The sequence below is a fragment of the Polistes dominula genome, unplaced genomic scaffold (genome assembly GCF_049000335.1).
Source record: "Polistes dominula isolate Pdom_NZ unplaced genomic scaffold, Pdom_raw_medaka contig_49, whole genome shotgun sequence".
Classification (NCBI taxonomy): Eukaryota; Metazoa; Arthropoda; class Insecta; order Hymenoptera; family Vespidae; genus Polistes; species Polistes dominula.
In genome coordinates this window covers 1,858,314-1,885,528 of record NW_028300914.1, presented here as the reverse complement: position 1 = coordinate 1,885,528, position 27,215 = coordinate 1,858,314, and the positions used below count along the sequence as shown (strand labels likewise).

Here is a 27,215-nt window from a genome sequence, read left to right as displayed (position 1 = left end):
AAGCGAATGAAAGAGCTGGACCGAGAAAGAGAGTGAGTGAGTGAGAGAGAGAGAGATGCGCAATCCTCTCTTCGTAGAATAATCCGAAGATTCTTCTTCTTGGGCTGATACGACTCTCGAATTTTAATAAAGGTCTCTCTCTCTCTCTCTCTCTCTCTCTCACTCTTCTTTGCCTGATTTTAAATTCTATTCTGAAGATTCTTTTTAAGAGGAGAAAATAAAGTTATATATATATATATATATATATATGTATATGTATATACCTTTTGACCTCGAGGTGATAGTAAAAGACGTATTTTAAACAATATACATTTTTTTGGAAATTAGGTTAAAAATTCCAAAAAAACCATTAACAGGTTAAGTGCCACGAGGGTCACCGGTGACCGGCACTTAATTTGACAGTGACGCCATGGGGACCACCGGCCATATGGCCGCGACCGGTGTATTCCACATTGTGACACCACGGAACAATCTCAATAAAATTGGCGTGGCACTCAACCTGTTAAACGAAGAATACTTATACTAATCGTTTAACGAAAAGTAGAAAGAAATATTGAAAATGGATAAAAATGATGGTTGTTATGATCCTTCGAATCCAAAAACAAAACAAAACCCCCAAAAAAAGGTTAGTAGTAAAAGGGAAAGATGAAATTAGTTGTGAATAGTTTAACGAGTTGTTGTGAAATAATATTGTGGAAAATCGTGAACGGCAAAGAGGGAGAGGCGTGGTGGTGGTGAAGGGGGAGGTTGGGTAGGTAGAAACTTTAGCCGGAATTCGGACATGTACCTTTCCGTGCAATTAACCGTCTTTCCTGAACGAGAAGCGAATGCGAGTAGTAGTAGTAGTAGTAGTAGTAGTAAGCCGACTACTACTTCGTCGAGCGGTTTTCCCTCGGCTTGCTCGCTTAATTAATTACACCGTGGAATTGAAAATTGCCTCGCGCCTCGTTCGCCCGAGGGTTAAAACGTGAGAGAGCAACACTCGCGCGGATAACGAGAATCTGTTTACGGAAAGGTGCCCGCAGGAGTTCCCCCGCAACCTTCTCCGGATCGAAAATGCATGCCGCCGTTTGACTGCTACAAGAAGGATGGAAACTGACGATTAAATAAACCCGAAAGAGAAAGGATAACCGATATATGGTAGTACATATATATATATATATATATGTAACAGAGAGTATGTTGTTTCCTTCGTGTGATTTCTTACGTTTGTGATGAGGTTCACCCCATTAGTCAGAACGTACCTAACACAACACCTGCGCAACACAATCATAATAATTGTCTCGACGCTTCTGATTAACGTTAAAGATCACAGGGTGGTGTTCCCGTCAGACTTCTGGCTAAGGTCTAATTCGACCTGATTATGGCAGGTGGAATATCAGCTGTTATTACCAGACCTACCTACCTATAACTATCTTTCTTCAACTTTTGTGTCCATCTTTCCCGAAATATTATAAAGATAGACAGAGAGAGAGAGAGAGAGAGAGTGATATAAGAAAGTAGAGAAAATAACACTTATCAAGAATGATAATACGAAGGTTCTATCCGAATTTCGATAAATCGATCCCAAGTATCGATTCCTTTCGTTCCTCCCTCTAACTCACTTAACACGCTCTCGAAAATAAGAGTTTCTACTCTTCCTTTTGAGAGGAATTTTCGAGAGGTCTATCCCAACCACTCGAACTACCTAAAAGAATCTAAAGATACATGGATGGTACGCTAACTAACACCTAACCTAAAATATCCCCTTAGTTTTAGAATTTGAAAAAAATCTAATGATGTCTGACTAATTTTCTGAATCATTTTTTAATATTCGACAATGACAAATATCGGATGATCTCGATCCTAACCTAAGAAAAAAATGATAACAGGAAGAATTCACGTTCTACGTTTAGAGGTTGGGTCATCTGTTAAGACAAGCTCGCAAAAAACTGGAGAGTATTTTTTGTTTGATTTTCCAAAAGTGATATCATCCTATCTTCGTTCATTTCCTAGAAACTCGCTATCAAATCGTATACTTATCAGGATTGTGAAAATCGGAGGACAGGTGATATGTCGGCCATTTGGTGAAACGAACTTTGCTCTGACACTTCGAGACTGAGCATTCGAACTTACTTCCGACTTCTAATAAGAGAACCGTGTGCACCTCATTGCGCCTCGCCGCGCTCCTTAATTACCACGTCTACGAGTTCCAAGTAAGGGGACTTTGGGATCCTAATACCCCGCCATTACGCGATTAGATTGCACTTTGATCCCACCGCAATACTCTCTACCACAACCATTGCTCTTATATATGAAACTATTGATGATGTCAAAAGGAAAAATATTGCGATTCTCAAAACGAGATTCTTCTTAAATTTAAAAAGAAAAACAAAATTAGATTTCCGGTCTTAATAATGATTATTATAATCAGTGATTTATACCTCTACTAACTAAAAATTCTATATCATTTTGGTGAAAATAAAAAAAAAAGAAATTATTATTAGAATTTTGTAGTTTCTTTTTTAGTAAGAACGAACCGATGTTAAAGTAGATAGGTCAAAGATTGATTCGTTGAAAGATGTAGGAAAGTTAAAGGAAGAAATGAAAAAAGGTGGGTGGAAAATAGGAGGAGAGGTCAAAGGAGGACGAGATGGAAGCGAAAAGGGCCTTTCGATGTAGTAACAGTAATGCTAGCAGTAAAAGTAATAGTAGTTGTAGTAATATCAGTAGTAATAAGTAGTTGAAGTTGGAATGATAGTGTAGTAGTAATAGTAAATGTAGAAATGTTAGTGGTAGTGCAGGTAATAGTAACAGTACTAGTAGTGGTAGTAAGAAGTTGAAGTCAGAATGATAGTATGGTGGTAAAGTAGATGTAGAAATGTTTGTGGTGGTACAGGTAATAGTAACAAGTAGTAGTAATATTAGTAGTAGTAGTAGTAAGTAGTTGAAGTCAGAATGATAGTGTGGTGGTATAGTAGAAGTAGAAATGTTGATGGTAGTACAAGTAATAGTAACAGTACTAGTAATGGTAGTAAGTAGCTGAAGTCAGAATGATAGTGTGGTGGTATAGTAGATGTAGAAATGTTGGTGGTGGTACAAGTAATAGTAACAAGTAGTAATAGTCTTAGTAGTAGTAGTAGTAAGTAGTTGAAGTCAGAATGATAGTCTAGTGGTAACAGTACTAGTAGTGATACTAAGTAGTTGAAGTCAGAATGATAGTGTGGTGGTATAGTAGATGTAGAAATGTTGGTGGTGGTACAAGTAATAGTAACAAGTAGTAATAGTCTTATTAGTAGTAGTAGTAAGTAGTTGAAGTCAGAATGATAGTCTAGTGGTAACAGTACTAGTAGTGATACTAAGTAGTTGAAGTCAGAATGATAGTATGATGGTATAGTAGATGTAGAAATGTTGGTGGTAGTACAAATAATAGTAACAGTAGTAGTAGTCTTAGTATAAGTAGTAGTAGTGGTAGCAGTAGTAAGTAGTTGAAGTCAGAATGATAGTGTGGTGGTAATAGTAGATGTAGAAATGTTGGTAGTGGTACAAGTAATAGTAACAGTAGTACTAGTATTAGTAGAAGAAGAAGAAGAGGAGGAAGAAGAAGAAGAAGAAGAAGAAGAAGAAGAAGAAGAAGAAGAAGAAGAAGAAGGGTGCAAAGTGGCGCTGCCGTGGGCGCCATGGAACAGTAATCACTGTAGCTGGAGGAAAGCTGAAGGTTGATCCGAAGTAGGAGGGTACGAAAGGAAGTAGAGAAACGAGAGAAGCGTTCGAATGAACAAGGAAAGAAAATAAGGAATAGAGAGAGAGAGAGAGAAAGGGAGAGAGAGAAGAGATGTTGAACGCGTCACGGTGAAGAGGGTGGAAAAAGAGAAGGGTGGTGGTTGCTAGGAGTGGAAGAGAGAAGGCTAAGGGTTCGAGGAGTGAGAGGAAAGGTCTCATCAGACGCGTCAGTCGCCTCCGGCGCCGCATTTCCACCATCTCTCTTTCTCCGTGTATGTGTGTGTATGTGTGTGTGATACTCACACCATCTCGTTCGATTCCATCTCGCTTTAAGACTCGCTTCTTCAGCTCTTCCAAAAAAAAGAAAAAAGAAAAAATAAAAAAGGACCAACGTTCTTCATTTTCTTCTTCTTCTTCTTCTTCTTCTTCTTCTTCTTCTTCTTCTTCTTCTTGTCTTGACCGTATCAATTCTTTTAACTTTGCGAGAAATTCAACCTTTTGTTTTTTTTTTCTTTCAACCATGAGGTAACTCGTTAAACCCTCGCAATAGTTTGAATTTTTTCCAAAAATACAAAAAAAAAGAAAAGTAAGAGAGAATTCTCACATCGATAATACGTATTGAAATATTAATGACGTGTTAAAATAAAAAAAAAAACATTACATATATATATATATAATTTATACAGTTAATTTCTTCATCAGAATTGTTTACCCTTTTAAAAATTGTGTCTTCTAAAAATTTGGTTAAACATCTCTCGTATGTTTTCATCGTACTTTTCGAATATTCGACAATATGGTTGACAGAAGGTTTAAACGTAAAATACAAAGACAAAGACAAAGAGAGAGAGAGAGAGAAGGAAAGAAAAAAAATAGAGAAATAAGAAGTAAATAAGACTTTCGAAAAGAACTTAAGTTTTAATGTTGTAAAAAGTTTATCACGTTAAACGCACCAATTCTCTCTTTCACTCTCTCTCTCTCTCTCTCTCTCTCTCTTTCTCTCTTTCTCTTTCACACGAGCTAACTTAAATCAGCTCAATTAAACGACGAGGTAGTTATCTCGTTTCTTATCTCTTGTTACTACTTCTTCTTCTTCTTCTTCTTCATCTCTTTCTCCTCGTACTCTCTCTCTCTCTCTCTCTCTCTCTTTCTCTCTCTCTCACTCAACCACTGAAAAGTTTCATCGAAGTATACCTGCTTGGCGATCACGTTTTCACGATGTTATCCTTATAACGACGTCAAGAAGCAAGGACAAATTTACGATTAGTCTCATGATTAATACACCCCTCAACCCTACCCCAACAGTTCCCATAGGAAATGTATTTTTCCTATAAAGAAAATATCATTGAAATTATATCCAGAGTATCTGCTATAACAATAACAACAATAATAATAATAATAATAATAATAATAATAATAAATACCGATGAAATATATATATATAACATTTTTATACATTTTCCTTAATTTATATATAATATTATAAATTATAATATATAATTATTATAATAAAAATAATAATAATAATAAAAATAATAAAATAAATTTTAATATTATAATGAAATATATATATATATATATATATATATATTTTTATTATATGATAAAATAAAATTATAATATTTTATAATTATTATTTTATTGTCGAATAAAAATACAAAAAAAAAAAAAAAAGAACAGATAACCCTAAAGAGTTAAATGCAACTTGAAACAAATTTGTTTCACCCCTCCCTTTCCCTTAAAAAAAAAAAAACAAAAGAATAAAGACCAAAAAAAAGAAATAAACTATTTCTAACGATTAACACAAGTCCAATGGTATTAAAAAGAACACAGTCAAGAGTCCTCCACCATATTTGCTACGTCAAATAATTTAACGTTCGTATTAAACAAAGGGTTAACTTTCAAAAAAAATACTATATATATATATATACATGTATGTATGTATGTGTACATTTTTGTATGCACTCGTACGCATCTTTTGCTTTTTCAACTGGAAGAAAACTCGAACGACAGAACACATTTGTATTATGGCAATTAATTAAGTATGTATCTTTTGCTGGCACGATTCAAATAATTTATTCAAGCATACGTGATAAATATACCTAACTAACACATGCTAACATACACTCACAAACACACGCATACACCTAACTTGAACGTACACATAATATACATACATACATATATATATATATATATAGGTGTAGGATGTAAAGAAAGAAAATTGCGATAGATATTTAAAAAGAGATAAATGAGAATGAGAAATAGTGAGTAAGAGAGAGAAATAGAGAGTGAGAGAGAGAGTGAGAGAGAGAAGGTAGAATCGCGTTTCGTGGTCTCACTCGCTCGCGAAGTCCGACCCTTTTCAACCCTCTTCCCCCTTCTCTCTAAGCCAGCCTCCCTCTCTCGTTCCAACCCTTCTACACCCCTCAACCTGTCTCTCTCTCTCTCTCCCTCCTCTCTCTCTCTCTCTCTCTCTCTCACTCTCTGCTGCTTTACAGCAGTTTAACCACCTGTTACGCCGAGACACGCGCCGAACTTCCGCGCTTTTCTTTTTCGCGAAACACGCGAGTTTCTCCCCCACCCCTCGGATGCGGTCTGCCACCTCTTTCTCTTTCTCTCTTTCTCTCACCCCCCCCCACCCTTTACTATTTCTCTCTCTCTCTTTCTCTCTCTCTCTCGATCTTTCATTGAGAATTTTCTCTCGAGCCTATTTCTTCTTCACACCCCCACCCCCTCCACCCCACCCCACCCCACCGTTTCTTCTTTTAAACAGAATGACGAAATATTAAATTGTGTTAGTTTAATTACAAAGTTCGTTTGTTTTTTTTTTTATGGTTTGAAGAAAAAAAAAGGGACTCTTTGATTTCGATTATTTTTTTCTGACTTGTTTAATTATTTTGTAATTGGAAAAATATATATATATATATACGTATATAAGGTGCATCGGAATGTAATGTTGTTTTTTAACCTCAAAATTCAAATAAATATATTTTTCAAGGAAGTTTTTTATTATTAATCAATAACTCAATGAATTAATTAAATTTTTTTCTATCTGGTAGGCAAATTGTTTGATATCGTAACGATAAAAATCATCAATCGGATTTTTTGATTATAAAATATTAGAAATAATTTGACACGCGTAGTGACGGCCATTACTTTTCGAAACCCCCCCCCCTAAATATATTGATCAGTAATATCGTTGCAATCGATTATCGATATCGTTCGATTGCAAATGTTAATTTCACGTTGATTTATTATTTGGTAATTTTGAACCTTTTTTTTCTTTTTTCTTAATATCAAAATTATATAAATTATTTGTCATATTATTTTCCTTTTATATATATATATATATATATATATATATATATATATATATATATATATATATAACACATTTCGTTAAACACATTTCTATAAAAAAACAAAAAAAAAGAAAAAAGTATTTTTTTCTTTTTATATTTTTAAATTGAAAACTTTCGAATAATTAGATTAATAAAAATAAAAAAATTGTGAACGTAAACGTGAACGTGATTATGAGCACGGATAGATCATCCAACAAAAATCCTGCTGAACCAAAAGCAATCGTAGTAACCGTTGCTGAATCTGGACTACCTGAAAATCCTGAAATTGTCGCTGACACATCGTTGGAATTAACACAAGGTTTTATCAACTACAGTGATGTAATATTGATAAAGGGAAGAACGATTAACGAGAATGATGAAAATAATTTCACTATCGATACGTGCAAGGTGCTGAAATAAGAATGACTTTAATATTTTATCAAAAAAAAGAAAAGAAAAACAAACGTTTGGGTTTCATGGTTTTTTTCGTTCGTACCTTCGATAATTCTTAATCAACTTATTTGCATAACCTTTACGCGAGACATAAAAATAAATAATAATGTTAGTGCATATTTTTCAGAAGATAAATCGAGCACGGAAAAAACGCAAGACTCGAACCACCTGACGAAAAACGAAGGAGAAGAAGAAGAAGAAGAAGAAGAAGATAAGCCTGAAGTTACATTTGCACCAGAACACACGAGAATTTCTTATGAAGCTGAAGAAGGTATATATATATATATATCACGTGTCACGTTGTTTGTCCGCAATGGACTCCTAAACTAATGAACCGATTTTAATCAAATTTTGCACACTGTGTGCAGTTTCATCCAACTTGAAAGATAGGATAGTTTATATCTCAATTTTTAATCAAATTATTTGTTTATTAACAAAGAGTCATGATTATCTCTGTTAGTTCGATAAGATTTTAAGAGATGGCGGTATAAGGTAATTCGTTGACTTAAAGACGTGTGTATCGGACTGATTGTGAGACACAGAAACGCGTAGCAAGGCACCCCTAGTATACAATATAAATATTATTTTATTAATTATTAAATACATTAAATAATATATATTATTATTACTATTATTATTATTATTATTAATTGGCATTAGGAACTCGGAAGTTTATTGCCGCAAATACGAAATCCCGCCATTGTTTATCCATGGCGATATTTCATTGATGCTCGATAAAGAAATAATATAATATAATATAATATATAATAATATATTAAATAATGTATAATATTTTATTATTTATTAAAATACATTAAATATTATTTTATTAATTATTAATTAATATTCATATATTTGAACAATTAATTGATTGAATTACTTTTGATCTTTTGCATTGCAACATGGTGGCAATTTGTGCATTCCATTTTTAAAAATGGGCCCTTACCCCTAGTGACAAAAAATTAAACTAATATTTGTTTAAACAGACAGAATTTCACGATAGACCTAATATATTTATATTATATATGTATTTTGATAAGAATACAAATATTTATAATATAAATTATCATATAAAAAAAGATATTAATCTCTGATATTAAATTATTATTAATAAAATCAAACTTTGATGTTTCATAAGACACACAGTCCATTATATCCCTCCTACTTGAAGAATACTTAACCTCAAGTTTTTTCATCCAATTACCACGAATATTGTCAAAACCTGCTATGACACCCGTTGAATTAAAAGACAAATTCACTCAGACGTTTTTCAAAGCCATGACCAAATTGTCAAATCGTCGATTTGTCGAAATAATAAACATGCAAGTTGATCATGAAGATCCAAATTTGGTATTCTTTTGTCCATCATACGAATTGTTAACGAGTTTTCATGAAAACATAGAAGACATTATTAATTAATTCAAACACACATCTATGTTTTAAAACAATAAATATTTATATTATAAGATGTCTGATTCCCTTTTTGTGTGGCAATGTTAAAAATTTTATTAGGAAATAAACATTATTACGCAAATAATAGAATGAATAATTATAAATTAAAATACCTTTGAATTATTATGCGAATAGAAGATAACTGCAGTGACAACAAATAACCTAGACAATAATATGTTTACAGATCAAAATGGTGCCGTCATCTAGCGGTAATAACGATTACTTTATCTTACCGACTAGTAAAATATGTTCCGCCATCTAGCGGTACTAGCTATTACTTCACTTACCGACTGGTAAAAAATTCATCGTTATCTAGTGGTAATAACTATTACTTTATTTTACCGACTAGTAAAATATGTGCCGCCATCTAGCGGTACTAACTATTACTTCACTTACCGACTGTTAAGACATTCATCTTTATCTAATGGTAATAACTATTACTTTATTTTACCGACCGGTTATTGCTTGCGAGCGCCATCTGTTGAGACGAAATTTGTTTCAGCCCGAAAGATAGGCAACCCGTAATACATACGTGTATGAACAGTTTGGACTGAACAAAAATTCGGTCCCAACAGATGGCGCTCGCAAGCAACATTTTCAAACTGTGTCTGACGGGTTGCATTCCTACAGGCGCACACTTTTATTATTAAATAAATAATTACAAAAAAAAAGAAAAATTAAAAATAATATTACATAATAAATTATTCTACTCCTAATATTGTGCACTTGTCGAATTCTTTGCAAACTTTTTCTAGCTACTATATATAAGATTAAATAAAAACTACTTTTGTCATCGTATCTACATCGATAACTTATCTTTGATATGGTAATTCACAAAAAATCTCTATTTTATTATAATATTCAACATCAAATGTGCATGCATTAATTATAGAATATAATAATATTATAATTATTAATATATATATATATATATATATATATGTCACAAAAATATGTTATTTTGTTATCAATAGGAACATACCTTTGTTTTAAGTAGACACCTATACTAAGAACCAATGCACCATTTCCTTGTACTCTTTTTTTTCTCTCTCTCTCTCTCTCTCTTTCTCTCTTTCTCTCTCTTTCTCTCTCATATGAATCATCTATTTATTTATTGACTTTAAACAACAAATCATATGATACAGCATATGCGAATGAAATGATGATGATGATTATTTGATTATTTTTTTTGTTGTCCTTAATTAATTTAATAACCCATATTATCACAATAAGCAATCTAATATCTTATTTTGTGTTTTTATTAATTTTTTTTTAATAATACGAGTTGTTACTAAATTAATGAGATACTTTTTTTTTTGTTTTTGCAAGAACAGGAAACAGGCCATCTTTTCTTTTTTTTTTTTTTCTTTGCTAGTAAATATACATATATATACATATATATATATATGTATATACATACATGTAAATATATATATATATATATATATAATTTGATTTTTTTTTACACGTATGAGTATCGGATTTATTAAATATTAATTAATACGATATATCATAATATATAATATGGTTGTGCATTGCAGTTTCATAGAAAACGGTATTCTTCGTAGCTTAAATAACGAGTCGCGTAGTTTCTCCTTGATATATATGTATATATATATGGTCCGGTAATGTTGGAACGTAATTCACATCTTTGAATAAATACCGGACCCTAGATAAACAGTCACTAGAACGGAGTTTAAGAAATCACTGCCAATCTTTTCTTTACCGTTCTTAGAGGAGTTGTGATTGATTGGTTGTCCTTGAAACTACGAGCGGTTATGCACGAATACGTGCTTAGGTGAATACGCTTTACGGTTTAGCAATGGCAGTGAATACTATTCAGCTCTCGCTCTAGTAATCCGAAATATCAGTTTCATACTAACTCTCTCTTTCTCTCTCTCTCTCTCTCTCTCTCTCTTCTCTCTCACTTTCTTTCTTTCTCTCAAATAGATTCATACATTCATACGAGAACAGATGCATGAACATTCATACTATAAATATCTTTCATAAGCATACATTCTCTATTTCTCATTTTATTTCTTTGCTGATTGATCTCTTCTATTATTATCGAATCTTCTTATTCGATTATCAGTCTCTTGTACACAGTTCATAGCTTCTTGTACCAAAAGAGATAATGTTCTCCCTCGCTGACTTGAAGATCATCAACACCTGACAAAAAGAATACAAAATTAATCAATCAATTCATTAATATTATTTTTGTAGATAATAATGATCAAGTTCGTCATAAAATCACGCCGATTAAGATGGGCTGGTCACGTGGCACGGTGCATGGGAAAGGATCGAATGGCGCACAAAATATTGGTCGGTATACCAAACGGGAAAAGACCACCACTGGATAGACCGAGACGTAGATGTGAGGACAATATTATTTCGGGATCTTAAAAAAATGGGCTACGAGGACCACGAATGGAAGGGTCAAGCACTGGGATGGGAACAATGGCGAGATTTGGTATTTGCGGCAATGAACTTCCGAGTTCCTAATGCCAATTAATAATAATAGTAATAATAATGATCAAGGTATCACCTCCAGGTGCAACCAATTGATTTCCAGGTGGCGAGGAAGGATCCGGTAATGTTGGTAATCGATAGAGCAACCAATAATGATAAGACATCGGTTCTTCTTTATAACCAGCCAATGTATGCACGTAGTGACCATTTGGCCATTCCGATGCAGCAAATTGAAAGTGTGGTGACATTTCAGCAGCTAAAAGCATCACGCCATAGAAGGTTTCATTTTTCGGTGCAGAAACTGTTAAGTTGTACGTTTCGTTGACGTTACTTCCAACCCAAAGTGTATATGAAACGTTAACCATGATTGGTACCGAGGTACCAGTAATAGTAGTATCAATATTACTGATGTTACTTCCACTTGTAGTTGCTGCTAACGTTTGACTGTGATTCTCTAAGGTCGCCAAATCTGCAACTCATAGTTTTAACGAGACATATCTTACTTGTTCGTCATTTCTATCAATTATTATCAATAATTATTCAAACATTATTATCAATTTTTTTAATTAAATAAAGAATAGACAGGAAAAATTTACTATTGCTAGTTGTAAGTCTAGGTGGTGAACTATCTGTCAAACCCTGTCCACAATCTAAAGCACGAATACTAGCAAGCCCACGTGGTGAAACACCAAGAAGTGCTTCAGCAGTTGCACGAATGTCTCCGTTAAAGGAACCATCTGGACGTTGTTGACTTATCAACCATGCCAATGCTGCTGATCTGTTCCAATTGTCAGTAGGCTCGTTCTCAACTTCTTCTAAAGCTTGCATGACCAATGCTGTTGTATGAAGATCACCAAAGCTACCGTCTAATCTTTGTTGTTGGGCCAAACTGATTGATGGTTTTCGAACAAAATGATGTAAATTTCTATGTCTATGATCTTGTACGATACATCTCAGTGCCAATATCACCATAGCCACGGTATCTATGAATAATTAATCATTAGTTTCTAATACATTAATCATTTCAATGTTAATCAACTCACCAACATTATGATCTTGTGAAGCATTAGCAATGTCCAACAAACGTCGTATTTGTCGTTTACGTACGTGAGCTTGTGCACTGCACGCAGCCAATGTTGTAAGGGCAAATTCATAATCTGTCGGTGGTTCGTGATGTTGCAAAGTTCCGATCAAATCGTGTCCATGAAATTGTCTTGGATCCATGCACATGGCATTCAATGCCAAAGTATAACGAGCCAAACGTACTGGAGAAAAACCAACTTCCCTATGTCTGAAGATCATCAAAATGATAATGAAAAGAAGAACCTGGTCAATATATTTCTAAATGATAAATCATATTAATTCACCTCCAAAGTAAAAGAACTATTTCCAATTCCATTTCTTTAGAACTTAATTGCAATTCCAATGGGGCAGGTAATGCCACGTTATCGTTACGTGAAAGATTACCCAAACGAAGAACCAAAATGACCCTGTGAGTATCGTTACCCCATCCAGCATCTTTGTCCCGTTGACTCCACAACCAAGCAGTTGCACGTTCCAAAATGGTTTCTGCTTCAGCATCGGTTGAAGATGTTTCCATATCCGATGGAGTAAGCTCCGTATTACTTCCTAGATAATAAAAGGGATCTTTGTGATGACGATAATATTCTCATCAACAGAATTATAAATGACTTACCGTGGCAAGGAACAAAGATGCATAACCAAGCGAGGAATAAAATCACTGCAGCCATGCTTGCTCTACCCCACATTGTTCAAGGATTTGCTTACAAATTTATCGATACAACAGCTCACCTGTTTTATAATAATAATAATAATAATAATAATAATAATAATAATAATAATAATAATAATAATAACATGTTTTATATTCAAATGAAAATATAAATATAATAATTATTATCAATCATCGTATTTAAAATACGCATTTTAATAAGCTTTATAAAAAAGACATTAAATCTCTTTTTAATATATTAAATACACCTGTGTATTCAATATTTTTCAATATTTTCTACTACTATAGGGTTTATTTCATTTATTTATATAATTAAACAAAACAAAAAAATATAATCGTATTATATTTTATCGAACGATAGATAGATCCAATAAATTTGATTTAATCTCATTTAATCCAATTGAATGATCAAAAACAACACATCATATTTTCCCATGAAACATTTTAATAAAACCGTGTCATATATATATATATATATATAAATATATGACACGCATACAGAATTGTGTTCCTAAAGATTCATTCGTTCGTTAAGCCTACTATAAACGAAATGTTTGAGCTTTAGTACATAAACTTCGTACACGTAAAAACTATAAATCGCGTTTACTTGTGACAAACCAGCAAGTAGAACACGAGACACGTCAAACGTTGCTTCGTTCATGTAACATGGGACCAAGCACGATATTGCGTAGGATCGATATCATGGCGCCTGTCGCCCTCCAAGTCAACGTGAACACACACACACACACACACACACATACATACACACAGATATCTAGTTTGTCGCACACAACGTTGAACACGGCAATGCGCGCTCAGATACACACAGCTTGGTAACCGTGGCCAGGTATATATGCTTTTATTCCCCTTCTCTTACACCCCTCAACCACCCATTCCCCTATTTCGCCCTTTCTCTTCTCTCTTGTCTATTCTATCCACCCTTATCTTTCTTCATCTCCATCTCTCTCTCTCTCTCTCTCTCTCTTTCTCTTGCTTTCTCTTTTGCTACGCTTTATTGTCTGTACCTAGCATACCTTGCATCCTCTATTGTACTGAAGAGATTGTACGCTACCATTCTACCCTATCGAACTTTTCATAGTTAGCTATATTCCTTCTGTCTGTATGTGTGTGTATAAGTCAGGGTATTAACCGAATATGTATTTCCTTCCCTCCCCCCACACATATACACACACATATGATTATTATTACTACCCTGTAACATACTAAAATTATATAGAATGAATTCACAAGACCTTTTGGTTTCTTTCTGTTTATCTTTGTCTTCTTCTTCTTGCTTTTTTTCAACCCTCTTTTTGTTTTACATCTATTCCCTTAGGTTACATCAATGAATAGGTATAGTTATAAAAAAAAAAACAGAAAAGGGAAAAGGGAAAAGGCAAACGCACGAGTGACTTTTCGCAATAGCAGCAGCACCTAACCGCGATAAGGTAATGATCGGTGTTACTAACCGTGAACCCTTTTAAGGGACATTATTCAATGGCTCTTGCTTTACGCTTTACTCATAGACTGGAAAAAAGTACCTTTTTTCGGTCATTCACCCTTTATATTGTATAGTATACATCCCCTTTGACAACGTAGATATTATTAACATTCGAAGAATTTCATCTTATGAATTTTGTATTTATTAATGTTACTTCTTCTACTTCTATCTTTTTGTATGCAATAAAAGAATGGCTGACTGGTGGTAGAAAACGTTCGATAATATAGAAGTTTCTTTTTTTTCCTTTTGTGTGTATGTGTGTGTGTGTGTGTAACACTTGTAGAAAGTTTATTTAAAAATTTATATATAAACGTGTAGATGTGCTATAAACGTTAGGGTTAGAATAATGAAATTTGTAAGGAATAATTAAAATTGTACTTTGTCTTTTCATATAGGTTATGTTTTACCTTGTACCATAAATCCAAATAAGAAAAAAAGATATTTAAATATAATTATATAGATAATATATTCATATCAATTTATTATAAAATATAAATTCAAATAAACAAAATATTCTTTTTTTTTTTATTTATTTATTTTATTATGTTTATTTAAAAATAGAATAGAATTGTATATATGTGTATATTTTATCGCGTAATATTTTAATTATTCAAAGTCACAGAACGTTAGGGTTAATAATCAAATTTGCAAGGAATAATTACAATTGTATTTTATCTTTTCATATAGGTTATGTTTTATCTTGTACCATAAATCCAAATATAAAAATATATATATAAATATATATATCTTTTTATTATTTATTATATTATGTTCATTTAGAAATAGAATAAAATTATATATATGTGTGTATATGTGTATATTTTTTTTATCGTGATATTTGAATCATTAAAAGTCAGGAGAGACGACACGAGGCCATCGAGATAACAAGTACGGTGTCCGCTAGTAGTAACGATCGAATTTTGTCAGCCCCTCAGAGAGAGCCTCACTCACAAGTGTTAAGTAGTCAAGTTTTAGACGAGTACGACCCTTCCTAAGAGATAACGAAATTTCTCTTCTAATGTAATTAATCTACAGTAACTTTACTATTCTATAATTATTTCATTAGATGTCATCAACCGAATTAAATTGAAAATTGTGTTTGTTCCCTTTTTGAAACAACCATTTTTCATTATATATATATATTAATCTATATAATATTTCTTTATAAATAATATACATACAATGATTTATATATTATTTGATAAAAAATATATTAAAGATAATATATTTGAACGATAAATGTAAATATTCATTTTTTTTTTTTCATTTATATTACACATATCTTCAATTTTTTGTTGTTGTTGTTGTTGTTGTTGTTCAATTAAAATTCTTTATTGAAAAAGAAATGCAAGAAAAATGATTATTATAATATAAAGGCAAATGAATGTTCACACAATCATAATTAATATTTTATTAAATCTCATTAATTAACAATCGTGTTCGAAAGAACTGATCGAATTTGAATAAACGGCGGGTGATTTCAAATTAATCGATATTCTCATTACCTTGAACTTCCATAATAGATTTTTTGTTTCAACCCCTGATTTATACTTAGAGAAACATTTTACAAAAAGTATACTAAATTATGAGCATTCATAAAATATTTCATGACCTTTATAAACTTCGTGCCAAAATTTCATCGATATAATGTGCACAATATTTTAATACTTGTTCCAAGAAAAGAAAAAAAAAAAGAGAAATCAGTCAAGTTTAATCGATCAAAGTTCAAAAACACGAATTCATTTCTTTTACAAAATAACGCATAATTATACTAAGAAGAAGAAAAAAAGAATTATAACGATGAAATAAATCCTGAACAAAAATTCATTTACCTGCTACCCTTTCCTTCCCTCCCCCCAACTACCCCAAACCCTCTTCCTCAAAAAATCAAACAAACCGTAATCGAATAATCGAACTTAAACTTCAAAATTATTTCGTATTATTTACACAGTTTTATACTTTTGGCTTACCGTTCAAGCTGGACTGATGATGACCCTCAACTTCTTTTTTCACGACTTGGTGATACAAATCTTTACTACTCTCGATCGTATCGGTATCGAGATAAAAAGCAAATAAAAAGAGGACTGTAAAAAATAAATCGTTTTAGTTAAAAAAAAAAAATCAAGTGAATCGTTGAAACGGTAATATCGACGAGAAGGACAAGAAGGACGAGGAGACTAGGAGGACGACGACGACGACGACGACGACGACGACGACGACAATGACTACGAGAAGAACACGATGACTATGACTATCACCAGCACGATGCGCCTGCCTCGTGAATGCGCAATGCAGAGCAAAGCCAGGAACGAAGAGCTGCGCACAGTGAAGGGGCCTTCGAAGAACGGCTCTTTAACTACCACCACTACCACTACCACCCACTACCACCATCACTACCATCGCATAATCACCCTCCCACCCTTTCCTACCACCCTCTATCTTTCTCTACTTCCAATCTCGAGGCTTACATATACTTACACGTCTTACATATATACGTATATACATTACAATGTTATACACTAGCACGTGCGAACGCAACGCTCACTCACTCACTCACCCTCCAACCCTCCCAGTTGGGCCACCCTCTCTTTCACTCCCACTACTTTTTTCCACCTTTCGGCAACACGCTCTCTTTCGCGCAACGACACTCCCCACTCTCTCGATGAGAGAATAAGAAAAATGAGAGAGATAAAAGAGAGAGAGAAAGAGAGAATAGTCAACCCTACACAGCTGGACTACTCTCTCTCTATATATATATATAATATATCTATGTAGTATCTATATAAAGGGTGAGAGCTATGTAACGTGAACAATTGAAAGTTTCTTGCGTTGAAAATTTTGCAGTGTTGGTAGACTTTGAAAGTTTCTTTCTTCAGCTTGTATATTATATATATATATGTGTATGTGTACATGACAGAGGGTAGAACTTGTATCAACGTTAATTGAATTTCTTACTTGAGAATATCCATTGTTAATTGGACTCCACTTTAAAATGAGTTTTTTTTTATATATATATATAAGATAAGAAAATGGATGGATAAAGATATAATTTGAAAAAGAATTTTGGAAAGAAAAAAATTGGACATATTTGTATATAACCAAAGATGGTGGCACCATTACATTGCACGCACCCTGTATACATATATATCCATTTCTATCTATTTTTCCAGCCATCTTCGTAACGTTCTTTTTATTTTTCTCTTTACTACCCCTTCTCACTTCACCCCCCCCCCATCGGTCCTCAAAACTCAGTCCTCTCTACTCAACCAAAGCATCCTCCCTCGACGAGCTTTTTCCTTCCTTTTTCTTTTCGATATTTTTTTTTTGTTTTACTCGACGGGTTTTCCCTGCCACGAGACTACCGAGGGTGCGTTGCTTCTTTTTTTTTTTTTTTTGTTTTTTGTTTTCCCGACTTTCACCCACCCTCGCTGTCTACCAACGCGCCACCTCAACAGCAACCCCCTTACCCCTTACCTCAACCCCGTTTGTCTCTCTTTCTGAATCAGCCAGCTTAAAATCTCCCGGTGAATCAGCGTGAGACTGAACTTCCCTTCTCCTCTACTTTTGCACCCATTCCATTCCATTCCATCCATCCATCCTTCCTACCTTCCTTCCTTTCTTTCTTTCTTTCTTTCTTTCTTGTTTTCTCCTGTTACCCTTGCTATCTCTCTCGAATCAACGACAAGCCACCACGTTTTACCATCGACTCGTTCTAAAATTTCATTTCAACCCCGTCGCCGTTCTAAATAAAAGATTCTCTTTTTTTTTTTTTTTTGTCAAATGATTTCACGAATTAACGTTAATTGAAAAATTTGCAAATGTCTACGTACACACGTATTTGATAATTAAGACAATGAATTAAAAATAATATTTACTTTTATGTGATTTGTTTTATAATATTAATATAATTGTGATGATATGAAAAATATAATATAATATATATATATATATATATATAAATTACGTGTCACGTTGTTTGTCCGCAATGGACTCGTAAACTACTGAACCGATTTGAATCAAATTTTGCACACTGTGTGCAGTTTTTCATCCAACTTGAAAGATAGGATAGTTTATATCTCAATTTATAATTGCAATATTATTTTATTAATCGCTAATTATTTGATTATTAACAAAGAGTTATAATTATCTCTGTTTGTTCGATAAGATTCTAACAGATGGCGGTATAAGGTAATAATATATATATATATTATATTTTATATATATTTATATATATTTTGTGACAAAACTACGTAAAATTGTTTTTTAATATTTAAACAAATATATATATATATATATATATATATATATATACGTTTAAACAATTATAAATATTATTACAATACATTAGATTGTTTAATATATCATAAATAATTATTAATAAATCAAAATAAATGTATATTACAGTCTAAAAGTATAGTGTATAAATTATACGTACCGTCCTCTTCGAAATTCACCTTCAGACTGATACCTTGTCCTCTATGAAAATACTTTTGAATAGTCACTCCCCACTACCTTTCTCAACCTTTTTACTACTCTAACACATCCCCACTCTCTCCCACACATCTCCCCCACTCCTCCCACCATAAGACACCTTTTTCTAAATCGTTTTTTATATTTTTAATTCTACCAATAATAAAAATAATTGTACACGAATGAAATTGATTGCAAGAAAACTATCTAAATAAAATCGATATATATCGTATTATTTATATGAAGAAAAAATCAATATGGGAGACAGATGATCTTCGTATAATAAAATCTAACGAACGAACTTGTTTGAAATCTAAATAAATGGCTCAAAGAGAAAACGATTTCGTGGTAGATGATGAAGAACAAAAGTTATTATATTTATCTTTTTTATTATATAACCCACACACATTAAATGATTTATTATAATTGTAATATAATCATTTATTTCTTAGCTCTCAGAAAAAAGAATTCTGGATAAACACCGGTAACTTTTTTCAATTATATTGGCGATCAATCTTTGCTATAATTTGGTTTCTATTTTTAACAACTTTTCTGTATATTTACGATTGTCAGGTATTTCAAATTAATCCTAAATTTAGTATATGAGTTATAACCTAATTATAAAAAGAAAGTCAATTTCCGTTAAAAATCTTATTATTTTAATTGACATGTGTATTGTCTTCTGTCAGGAGGTCAGATGTGCATTCGTCGTTTTATTAATGGCAGGATATTGGGTGACCGAGGCTATTCCTGTACCCATTACATCCATGATGCCGGTCGTTCTCTTTCCAATCTTTGGAATAATGAGTACACTTGAGACCGTGTATTGCTACATGAACGATGCCATAATGATTTTCATGGGTGGTTTGATCCTTGCGTTTGCGACGGAACATTGCAACCTGCATATGAGAATAGCTCTCTTGGTCATGAACATGCTTGGATGTAGCCACACAAAACTTCTAGGTGGTCTCTGTACCGTAACCACTTTTATATCAATGTGGATCGCGAATGCTGCAACCACTGCGATGATGGTGCCCATTGTATTTGCCGTTCTCTACGAATTGGAAAGGGTTCTTTTTCCTCTTCTCTTTTTTAATAATAATAATAATAATAATAATATTATCCTAACTCTTTTTTTTTTTGTTTAATTATTATCTTTTTGTTATATTGGCACAGCAAGGACTAGGAAAAGTATTCTACGTTAAAATAGATCCAGAGGAACCCGATGCCGATCCGTACGTAAAATTATCCTAAATTGAATGAAAATAGGAACAGGTTGGTTGTTTCAAAAATACTCTAAACTAAATGACATTTTCTTCTTTTTTTTTTTTTTTCAGTGAATTAAAACCAACGAACGTGACAAAAGCTTATTTTTTCGCGGCAGCGTACGCCTCGACATTTGGGGGAACTGGAACTTTGGTTGGTACACCAACAAATCTTGTCTTCAAAGGAATCTTCGAATATACATTTCCCGAAGCGGAACCAATTACATTTGGCACATGGACTGTAGCTTGTTTTCCACAAATGGCTCTTAATTCCTTCATTTTGTGGTTGCATCTTCGAATAGTTTATCTTGGATTTCTAAGACCAAAGAGCAAAGATGCCGAAGCTGCGAGAATTGGTCCGGAAGGCGAGAGAGTAGCCAATCAAGTGAATTTAAATTTATTTCACACAAAAATTATTTTAAAAAAAATATAAATGATATCAAATTTCATTCGCGATATTCTTAGGTGATCAAAGAAAAACTGAAACAAATAGGTCCAATGTCCTTCCATGAGATCGCTGTATCGGTACTTTTTTTAACTTGTATATTTTTATGGGTATTCAGATCTCCTGGATTTGTTACAGGTTGGGCGGACCTTATATCAAACGTGTAAGAATTGTTTGTACAATAATTATTAAAGAATTTTTGTATTTATTATATTTTTAATCGAATAGGGAGATCAAGGATTCAACACCTGCACTTCTCATTTGCTTGTTGATGTTTTACATCCCTAGAGATCCCAATTTTATATACTTTTGGAGCCGAGATCGTGAGCATATATATCAATCAGATGATATCACAACACTATGTATTGAAAGATAATTAATTAGTTGTGTTTAAACAGCCCAAAAAAGACCATGGGGTCCATCCGAAGGTTTAATAACTTGGAACGTGATTAAACGAAAGATGCCGTGGAGATTGGTTTTTCTTCTAGGTGGTGGATTTGCCATTTCCAAGGCTAGCAATGAATCCTGTCTGGCTATAAGACTAGGTCGATCCTTATTACCGTTACAAACTTTACACCCTCTGCCGTTATTGGCAGTAGTTTTGTTATTCGTCGGTACTCTAACGGAAGTGACCTCAAACGTTGGAACTGGAAATATTATTATACCAATAATAGCACATATGGTAAATTTGATTAAATAATATTCAGATTTAACCGAAAAAATTGATGCTAGTTTTTACATATTCATGTGTCAATAAGTGAAGAAAATTCATTTCAAATTAACCCCTTAAGTTACAAGCTCGAGTTAACTCGAGCAGTGTTATATTACGTTGAACCAAAATTGTTCCTTAACGGGTTTAATAATGTTTCAAATTTTGATTGACATATATATTATTGATAAATCGGCATGAAATTTTCGGGTAACCACACATTACTATGAAAAATCAATTTGATAAGAACAATACTGAAACGATAACGACGCACGTCGCCATAACGTTATTGTTACAGTCTACAGCGATGAGGGTACATCCTCTTTATCTGATGGTACCAGTGACAATAACGTGCTCCTATGCATTTCGATTACCAGTCAGCACTCCACCAAACGCAATTATATCGATCGCGGCTCACATGCGAACGTCAGTATTACTCGTCGGCGGATGTTTGCCTGCGATATATAGCTTGCTCATACAACTACTCGTCTTTCCACTTTGGGGATCCTACGTTTTCGGCATCGACGATTTTCCAGAATGGGCGGATAGAAAAGTCAATGCAAGTATCAGCAGACATTGCGATTAATTTTCATACAAAAAATCATTCAAATCATGACGAAAAAAAAAAAAAGACAAGACAGTATTGTAATCGTAATGCATCTACAATTTCGTCGAGATTATTTTCTTGTTAATAATATCAATTGAAATATATATTATAATAAAAATTATTTCGTGTCATTAAAACGCGTTTATAACATTATTTTATTGACAATTGGTACAAAACGTAAGATAACAATTATTTTGATAAATATTTCAAATTATTTGAGATGATTATTTTTACAATTAATATAACCAATTATTATAGAAAGATTATCATTTTCATTTTTTTATTTATTCCATTCATTTTCTTTGCTTCTTCTTTTTCTTCTTCTTCATTCCTCTTTTTCTTATTATTATTATTTAACTAAAGAATGAAAGAGTCAAACTAAGAAATGGCAAAGATGGTAGATATAAGTTGGCTAAAGTACTGAAGGTATTTCGGACAATGAAAAGAGCGCAATCAGTACCGCCGCAGGCACTGCTCCCTGTCTTGCTTGAAGAGACGTCATTAAGGTCGAACCAAATGCTTCCATCGTCCTCGTCGTCGTCGTCGTCTTCTTCTCTCCATCAGATAGAAAGAAACGCGACCTTATCCAGCCCCCTTTTCAAGATTCTAGGCCGACTAAATTTAGATGTTTGAACTTTGGATGCATATCACGTATGCGGACTAACTAATGAAAATTTCTTCGAGTTAATTCATTAAGCATAATATGAGTCAAAAAACAAAAAAAAGAAAAAAATTGAATAACAGCATAATATGTATAAAACATTCCAATATGAAGTTTGTTAAATAAATACGTGAAAATAAAGTATACGATAATTTGCTATTTTGTGATACAAGCTTGTTCGTCGGTTCTTTAAAAATTTGCTTCTTATATTAACAAAAATATCGCAATTAAATGGCCGAAGAAGATGAAAGAGAGGAGTCAGTAAAAAAAAAAAAATCAATCTATCGAATTATGAATAATCTTCAATGAAAATTGAACTAATTTTTAATCGTCTTTTATATATATATATATATAGAGAAACTGTCGTTGAAGACGTTACTTATGGAAAAAGGACACTGTACTTCCTAAAAACTTATTGGAAAACCATTTTCGCTATTCTTTGGCCTTCATTTCTATTACCATTTATGATCATTTACGATTGTTCGGTATTATTTTAATATGAATACATCGTCGTGTAGAAAAATTCAATCTTTTCAAATATAATTTCAATTGTAGGAAAGCAGATGTGCTTTCGTTATATTAATAATGGCTGGATATTGGATATCAGAAGTATTCCCCATGGCAATCACTGCAATGTTGCCTATTATTCTCTTCCCCTTTCTTGGTTTACTTAGTACAGCTGAAACATGTGCCTGTTACATGAACGATACAATCATGGTCTTCATAGGTGGCTTGATACTCGCTGTAGCGATCGAACATTCCAATTTGCATCTCAGAATCGCCCTTGGTGTAATGAAAATGGTCGGCTGTAGTCATGCCCGTCTACTTGGTGGTCTTTGTGTAGTCACCACGTTCATATCCATGTGGGTTTCGAACACGGCTGCGACGGCTATGATGTTACCTATTATCTTCGCCATCCTTCAAGAATTGGAAGAGGTCTGTGACTTCTTGATCTTATAATTGGTATAAGTGCCAATGAATTTATTATCCTTCCTACTACTACTCTACAGGCTGGATTTGGTAAGGTGTTCATAACGGTACCTGACCCAGAAAATCCCAATGAACAGTAAGCAATATATTCACTTAACTTTTTCAAACTTTCTTCCTGTTTACATATATACATTTTTTTCTTGCAGAATATTGAGACCATCGAAGATCACAGTGGGTTATCTTTTATGCATCGCATATTCTTCCACTTTCGGTGGAACGGGAACTCTCGTTGGTACCGGAACGAATCTTACATTCAAAGGAATTTATGAGAGCACCTTCCCTTCTTCCAATGGTATCAATTTCACCGACTGGTTGATAGCTTCGTTTCCACAAATGATCGTCAATTCGTTTATCACCTGGATCTACATACGAATAGCATATTTGGGATACTTAAGACCAAAAAGTAAGGATGCTTTGGCAGCTACAATAGGTCCAGAAGGCGAAGAAATCACGAACAATGTAAATCCAATTACAATTATATATTGTATAATATAATATGCAGTTATATAATTATCAGAAATTAACGATAATATTCATTTATTTCTATAAAATATAACTTTCGCAGGTCATTAAAACACGATATACAAATTTAGGTCCTATATCGTTTCACGAAATCGGAGTTACTACATTATTTATAATGTGTATTTTCTTATGGGTATTTAGAAAACCTGGCTTTATTCGTGGATGGTCCGAAGTTATAACAGATATGTATGTATCTAATAATATTCGATCGTTTATGCTAATTTATTATTTGATTATCTTTACAGAGATATAAAAGATTCTACGCCAGTTATATTTGCTTCGATTCTTATGTTTTTCATACCAAAAGAGCCTGCTTTCATTCATTCCTGGAGCAAAGATCGTAAGCATAATTTAAATGACTAAAAATATAAATATGTAATATAATTAATTGTACATCATGTAGCTGCCAAAAGACCGATCAAATCATCGGAGGGTTTGATAACTTGGAAAGTCATTGAAACTAAAATGCCATGGAGTTTGATATTTTTACTGGGTGGCGGTTTTGCTATTGCTAAAGGAAGTGTTGAATCTTGCTTAGCCCACAGAGTTGGTCACGTTCTTGTACCACTTCGACATTTACCACCAATTATTGTAATGGCATTCGTTTGTTTATTCATCGGCATAATTACAGAATTTACGTCCAACGTCGGCATTGCCAATATAACATTACCAGTTATTGCTCAAATGGTACGATATTTTATCTTACATTTTATATCTCATCTCTGTGTTACATAAATTTATATTATATTGACAGTCTATAGCTATGGAACTACATCCGATGTACTTAATGATACCAGCTACGTTAATGTGCTCATTTTCATTTCGATTACCAGTTGGTACTCCTCCAAATGCTCTCATAGCAGTCGCAGGTCATATTCCAACTAAATGGTTAATACTCGGAGGATGTATGCCTTCTATTTACAGTTTATTAGTTGAACTACTTGTATTTTCAACATGGGGTGCCTACATCTACGACATCAACCATTTTCCTGCTTGGGCTGCTGATATTCGAGAGAGCGAAGATACTAAATGTACTTAATCTTTTTTTTTACGTATTGATGATATATATAAACGAAAAGTCAATTTCTATACATTAACTTTCAATAAAGATTAATAAATACAACGTAGCAATTTGTTTACAAATCATTAGATTTATATTACAATAACACATCATTTTTTCTAAGTACTTTTGTACAATATATATATATATATTTAAATTTAAATTGTAAGTTATATGTAAATGTAGATATAAAAATGTATAAAGAAGTTCTATGATATTAGATATATGTTTAAAATTGGCATATATATCAAATAATATTTTAAAGATTTATATGCAAAAAAAAGAAAATACTATGATTCTGTTGATTAAAATTATGCATCGTGCATCATTACCCTATCCTATTCACACATTATATTTAATTCAATTGATTTCAAGTAAAAATAAATTAATATAGAAATTAGATATGATTAATTTAAAACAGATAAACGAAAATATATAAGAGATTTTAATCTTGATCTATCTATTTTCATCTTGATCTATCAAATATAATTAAATTGTACCCTCATAGAGGATAATAAAAAGTACCTTTCATCAGGTTAGTAAATACAAGATTTACTTTAAGAATTATTACCGATCAATTTCGATATTCATATTGTACTCATATACAATATATAATCTTCGTATTAATGACCTTATATGTGAAAAAAATAAACATTCTCTCATTTTTCCCATATCTTGGAAATATAATATGCGTTTGTATCAATGTCAGTATTTTCCTCGTATAAAGGATAATGTTAAGTCGGTTGAGTTTTCAAACTTGGTGAATTAGGTTCACTTTTCTTAGGACTGGAATTGATTTCTTGTTGTTCCAATCTACGATGGCGTAACATTGTTGATAGAACACCATTAAAACTGGCTGTTTTCTTCTTTGCACTACCTTTAGGAGTACTTTCTCCTACTCTTCGTACTGGTAATCTAGGCGATGACATTTCATCCATGAAATCAAAGTCTGACTTTTCTTCAGGTCTACAAAACAAATTCATACATTAAATAACAGTTACAATGTAATAATAAGAATTTGTTTTATTAAACAAGAGATTATATTTAAATTACTTATATTCCTGGGAACCATGTTCTTGTTGTCGATTACTGGAAGGTGATGGAGATGGACCTCTTCTACCAGGACATTTCCATTCGAGCTCCAATATACGATTACTTTCTAAGCCATCGATTAAAGAAAGTATGTCTTCTGACTTTAACGTCCATTCACTCTATAAAATAAATAATCATATTCAATTAACTTGCACATAAATGTTTACAAATTTATAACACTGAACATATGTAAATTTAGATAACTAAATAGTAGTAACTAAGGTTAACTTAAAAACATACATAAATATCTTACTTTAGAATCAACTTCATATTTTTCTTCATCTGAACATTCAACAGACCACTCTTCTTCGTTTCTTTCCATAATTATATGTCAATTCTCACTATAATTCCGTAATTATTTTTGAAGAAAACTATTACTGTATTCTAACATTGAGGTTATGTTTTACATACACATCATTTATTCTTGATAATAAAAAGAATTAAATATACGAGATAACACTTTGAATCACTGTGTTATGACACAAGTTTATAAAAATTGATAAATGTCAATTTATAATAATACAGGTATTAACAATTGTTTATAAAAATGAATATAACCACTTCAAATAAACATTATGAATTTATACATCACGTACAACATTAGTCAATGCAACTGGTTGATTATTGAAAATAAACAAATGTTCGTATAAATACACCTACAAAAATATATATGTGTATAAATATAAAAAAGAAATAACATGAATGCGGAGTTCGATGAATATT

General features: G+C 32.6%; 4 protein-coding genes across 7 annotated transcripts; 2 read left to right on the top strand and 2 right to left on the bottom strand.

The window, feature by feature from the left end:
- Positions 1-10,002: 10,002 nt before the first annotated feature.
- On the bottom strand, positions 10,003-16,883 carry LOC107066871 (uncharacterized protein CG3556). 4 transcript variants are annotated; one of them, XM_015321896.2, is made up of 7 exons: positions 16,642-16,883; positions 13,114-13,229; positions 12,785-13,046; positions 12,461-12,708; positions 12,014-12,400; positions 11,494-11,886; positions 10,003-11,117 (listed from the first exon to the last, which is right to left on the bottom strand). In XM_015321896.2, the coding sequence occupies exons 2-7, from the start codon at positions 13,184-13,186 to the stop codon at positions 11,056-11,058; spliced, it is 1,425 nt and encodes a 474-aa protein (XP_015177382.1). In that variant the 5' UTR covers positions 13,187-13,229; positions 16,642-16,883; the 3' UTR covers positions 10,003-11,055. The 4 variants fall into 4 exon arrangements, with proteins under 4 accessions (XP_015177382.1, XP_015177378.1, XP_015177379.1 ...); XM_015321892.2 differs by having other exon boundaries at positions 11,494-11,892; positions 16,642-16,881; XM_015321893.2 differs by lacking the exon at positions 16,642-16,883 and adding an exon at positions 13,778-13,912 and having other exon boundaries at positions 11,494-11,892.
- A 276-nt stretch (positions 16,884-17,159) lies between these two features.
- LOC107066780 (protein I'm not dead yet) lies at positions 17,160-23,695 on the top strand. The gene is made up of 10 exons (XM_089169801.1): positions 17,160-19,509; positions 19,594-19,714; positions 19,831-20,211; positions 20,318-20,376; positions 20,479-20,791; positions 20,872-21,014; positions 21,080-21,174; positions 21,250-21,533; positions 21,859-22,119; positions 23,556-23,695. Exons 1-10 carry the CDS (start codon positions 19,463-19,465, stop codon positions 23,562-23,564), a joined length of 1,713 nt encoding a protein of 570 aa, XP_089025927.1. The 5' UTR covers positions 17,160-19,462; the 3' UTR covers positions 23,565-23,695.
- On the top strand, positions 22,393-25,511 carry LOC149033300 (protein I'm not dead yet-like). Its single transcript, XM_089169816.1, has 8 exons — positions 22,393-23,313; positions 23,384-23,764; positions 23,839-23,894; positions 23,965-24,277; positions 24,384-24,526; positions 24,586-24,680; positions 24,744-25,027; positions 25,095-25,511. Exons 1-8 carry the CDS (start codon positions 23,134-23,136, stop codon positions 25,377-25,379), a joined length of 1,737 nt encoding a protein of 578 aa, XP_089025942.1. The 5' UTR covers positions 22,393-23,133; the 3' UTR covers positions 25,380-25,511.
- Pa1 (PTIP binding protein Pa1) lies at positions 25,472-27,064 on the bottom strand. Its single transcript, XM_015321897.2, has 3 exons — positions 26,746-27,064; positions 26,454-26,611; positions 25,472-26,366 (listed from the first exon to the last, which is right to left on the bottom strand). Exons 1-3 carry the CDS (start codon positions 26,812-26,814, stop codon positions 26,135-26,137), a joined length of 459 nt encoding a protein of 152 aa, XP_015177383.1. The 5' UTR covers positions 26,815-27,064; the 3' UTR covers positions 25,472-26,134.
- Between the last annotated feature and the right edge of the window lie 151 nt (positions 27,065-27,215).

Excerpts from the sequence above, each read along its gene's own strand:
- LOC107066871 (XM_015321892.2), bottom strand. The coding sequence starts at position 13,186 with ATGTGGGGTAGAGCAAGCATGGCTGCAGTGATTTTATTCCTCGCTTGG. Across the intron at positions 13,047-13,113 it reads CATCTTTGTTCCTTGCCACG|GAAGTAATACGGAGCTTACT; the intron begins GTAAGTCATTTA and ends TTTATTATCTAG. Across the intron at positions 11,893-12,013 it reads TAGACTTACAACTAGCAATA|TTGCAGATTTGGCGACCTTA; the intron begins GTAAATTTTTCC and ends TAAAACTATGAG.
- LOC107066780 (XM_089169801.1), top strand. The coding sequence starts at position 19,463 with ATGGCTCAAAGAGAAAACGATTTCGTGGTAGATGATGAAGAACAAAA. Across the intron at positions 19,510-19,593 it reads GTAGATGATGAAGAACAAAA|CTCTCAGAAAAAAGAATTCT; the intron begins GTTATTATATTT and ends TTTATTTCTTAG. Across the intron at positions 21,015-21,079 it reads GCGGACCTTATATCAAACGT|GGAGATCAAGGATTCAACAC; the intron begins GTAAGAATTGTT and ends TTAATCGAATAG.
- LOC149033300 (XM_089169816.1), top strand. The coding sequence starts at position 23,134 with ATGAAAATTGAACTAATTTTTAATCGTCTTTTATATATATATATATAT. Across the intron at positions 23,314-23,383 it reads TGATCATTTACGATTGTTCG|GAAAGCAGATGTGCTTTCGT; the intron begins GTATTATTTTAA and ends TTTCAATTGTAG. Across the intron at positions 24,527-24,585 it reads TCCGAAGTTATAACAGATAT|AGATATAAAAGATTCTACGC; the intron begins GTATGTATCTAA and ends TTATCTTTACAG.
- Pa1 (XM_015321897.2), bottom strand. The coding sequence starts at position 26,814 with ATGGAAAGAAACGAAGAAGAGTGGTCTGTTGAATGTTCAGATGAAGAA. Across the intron at positions 26,612-26,745 it reads AATATGAAGTTGATTCTAAA|AGTGAATGGACGTTAAAGTC; the intron begins GTAAGATATTTA and ends TTTATTTTATAG. Across the intron at positions 26,367-26,453 it reads CATGGTTCCCAGGAATATAA|ACCTGAAGAAAAGTCAGACT; the intron begins GTAATTTAAATA and ends TTTGTTTTGTAG.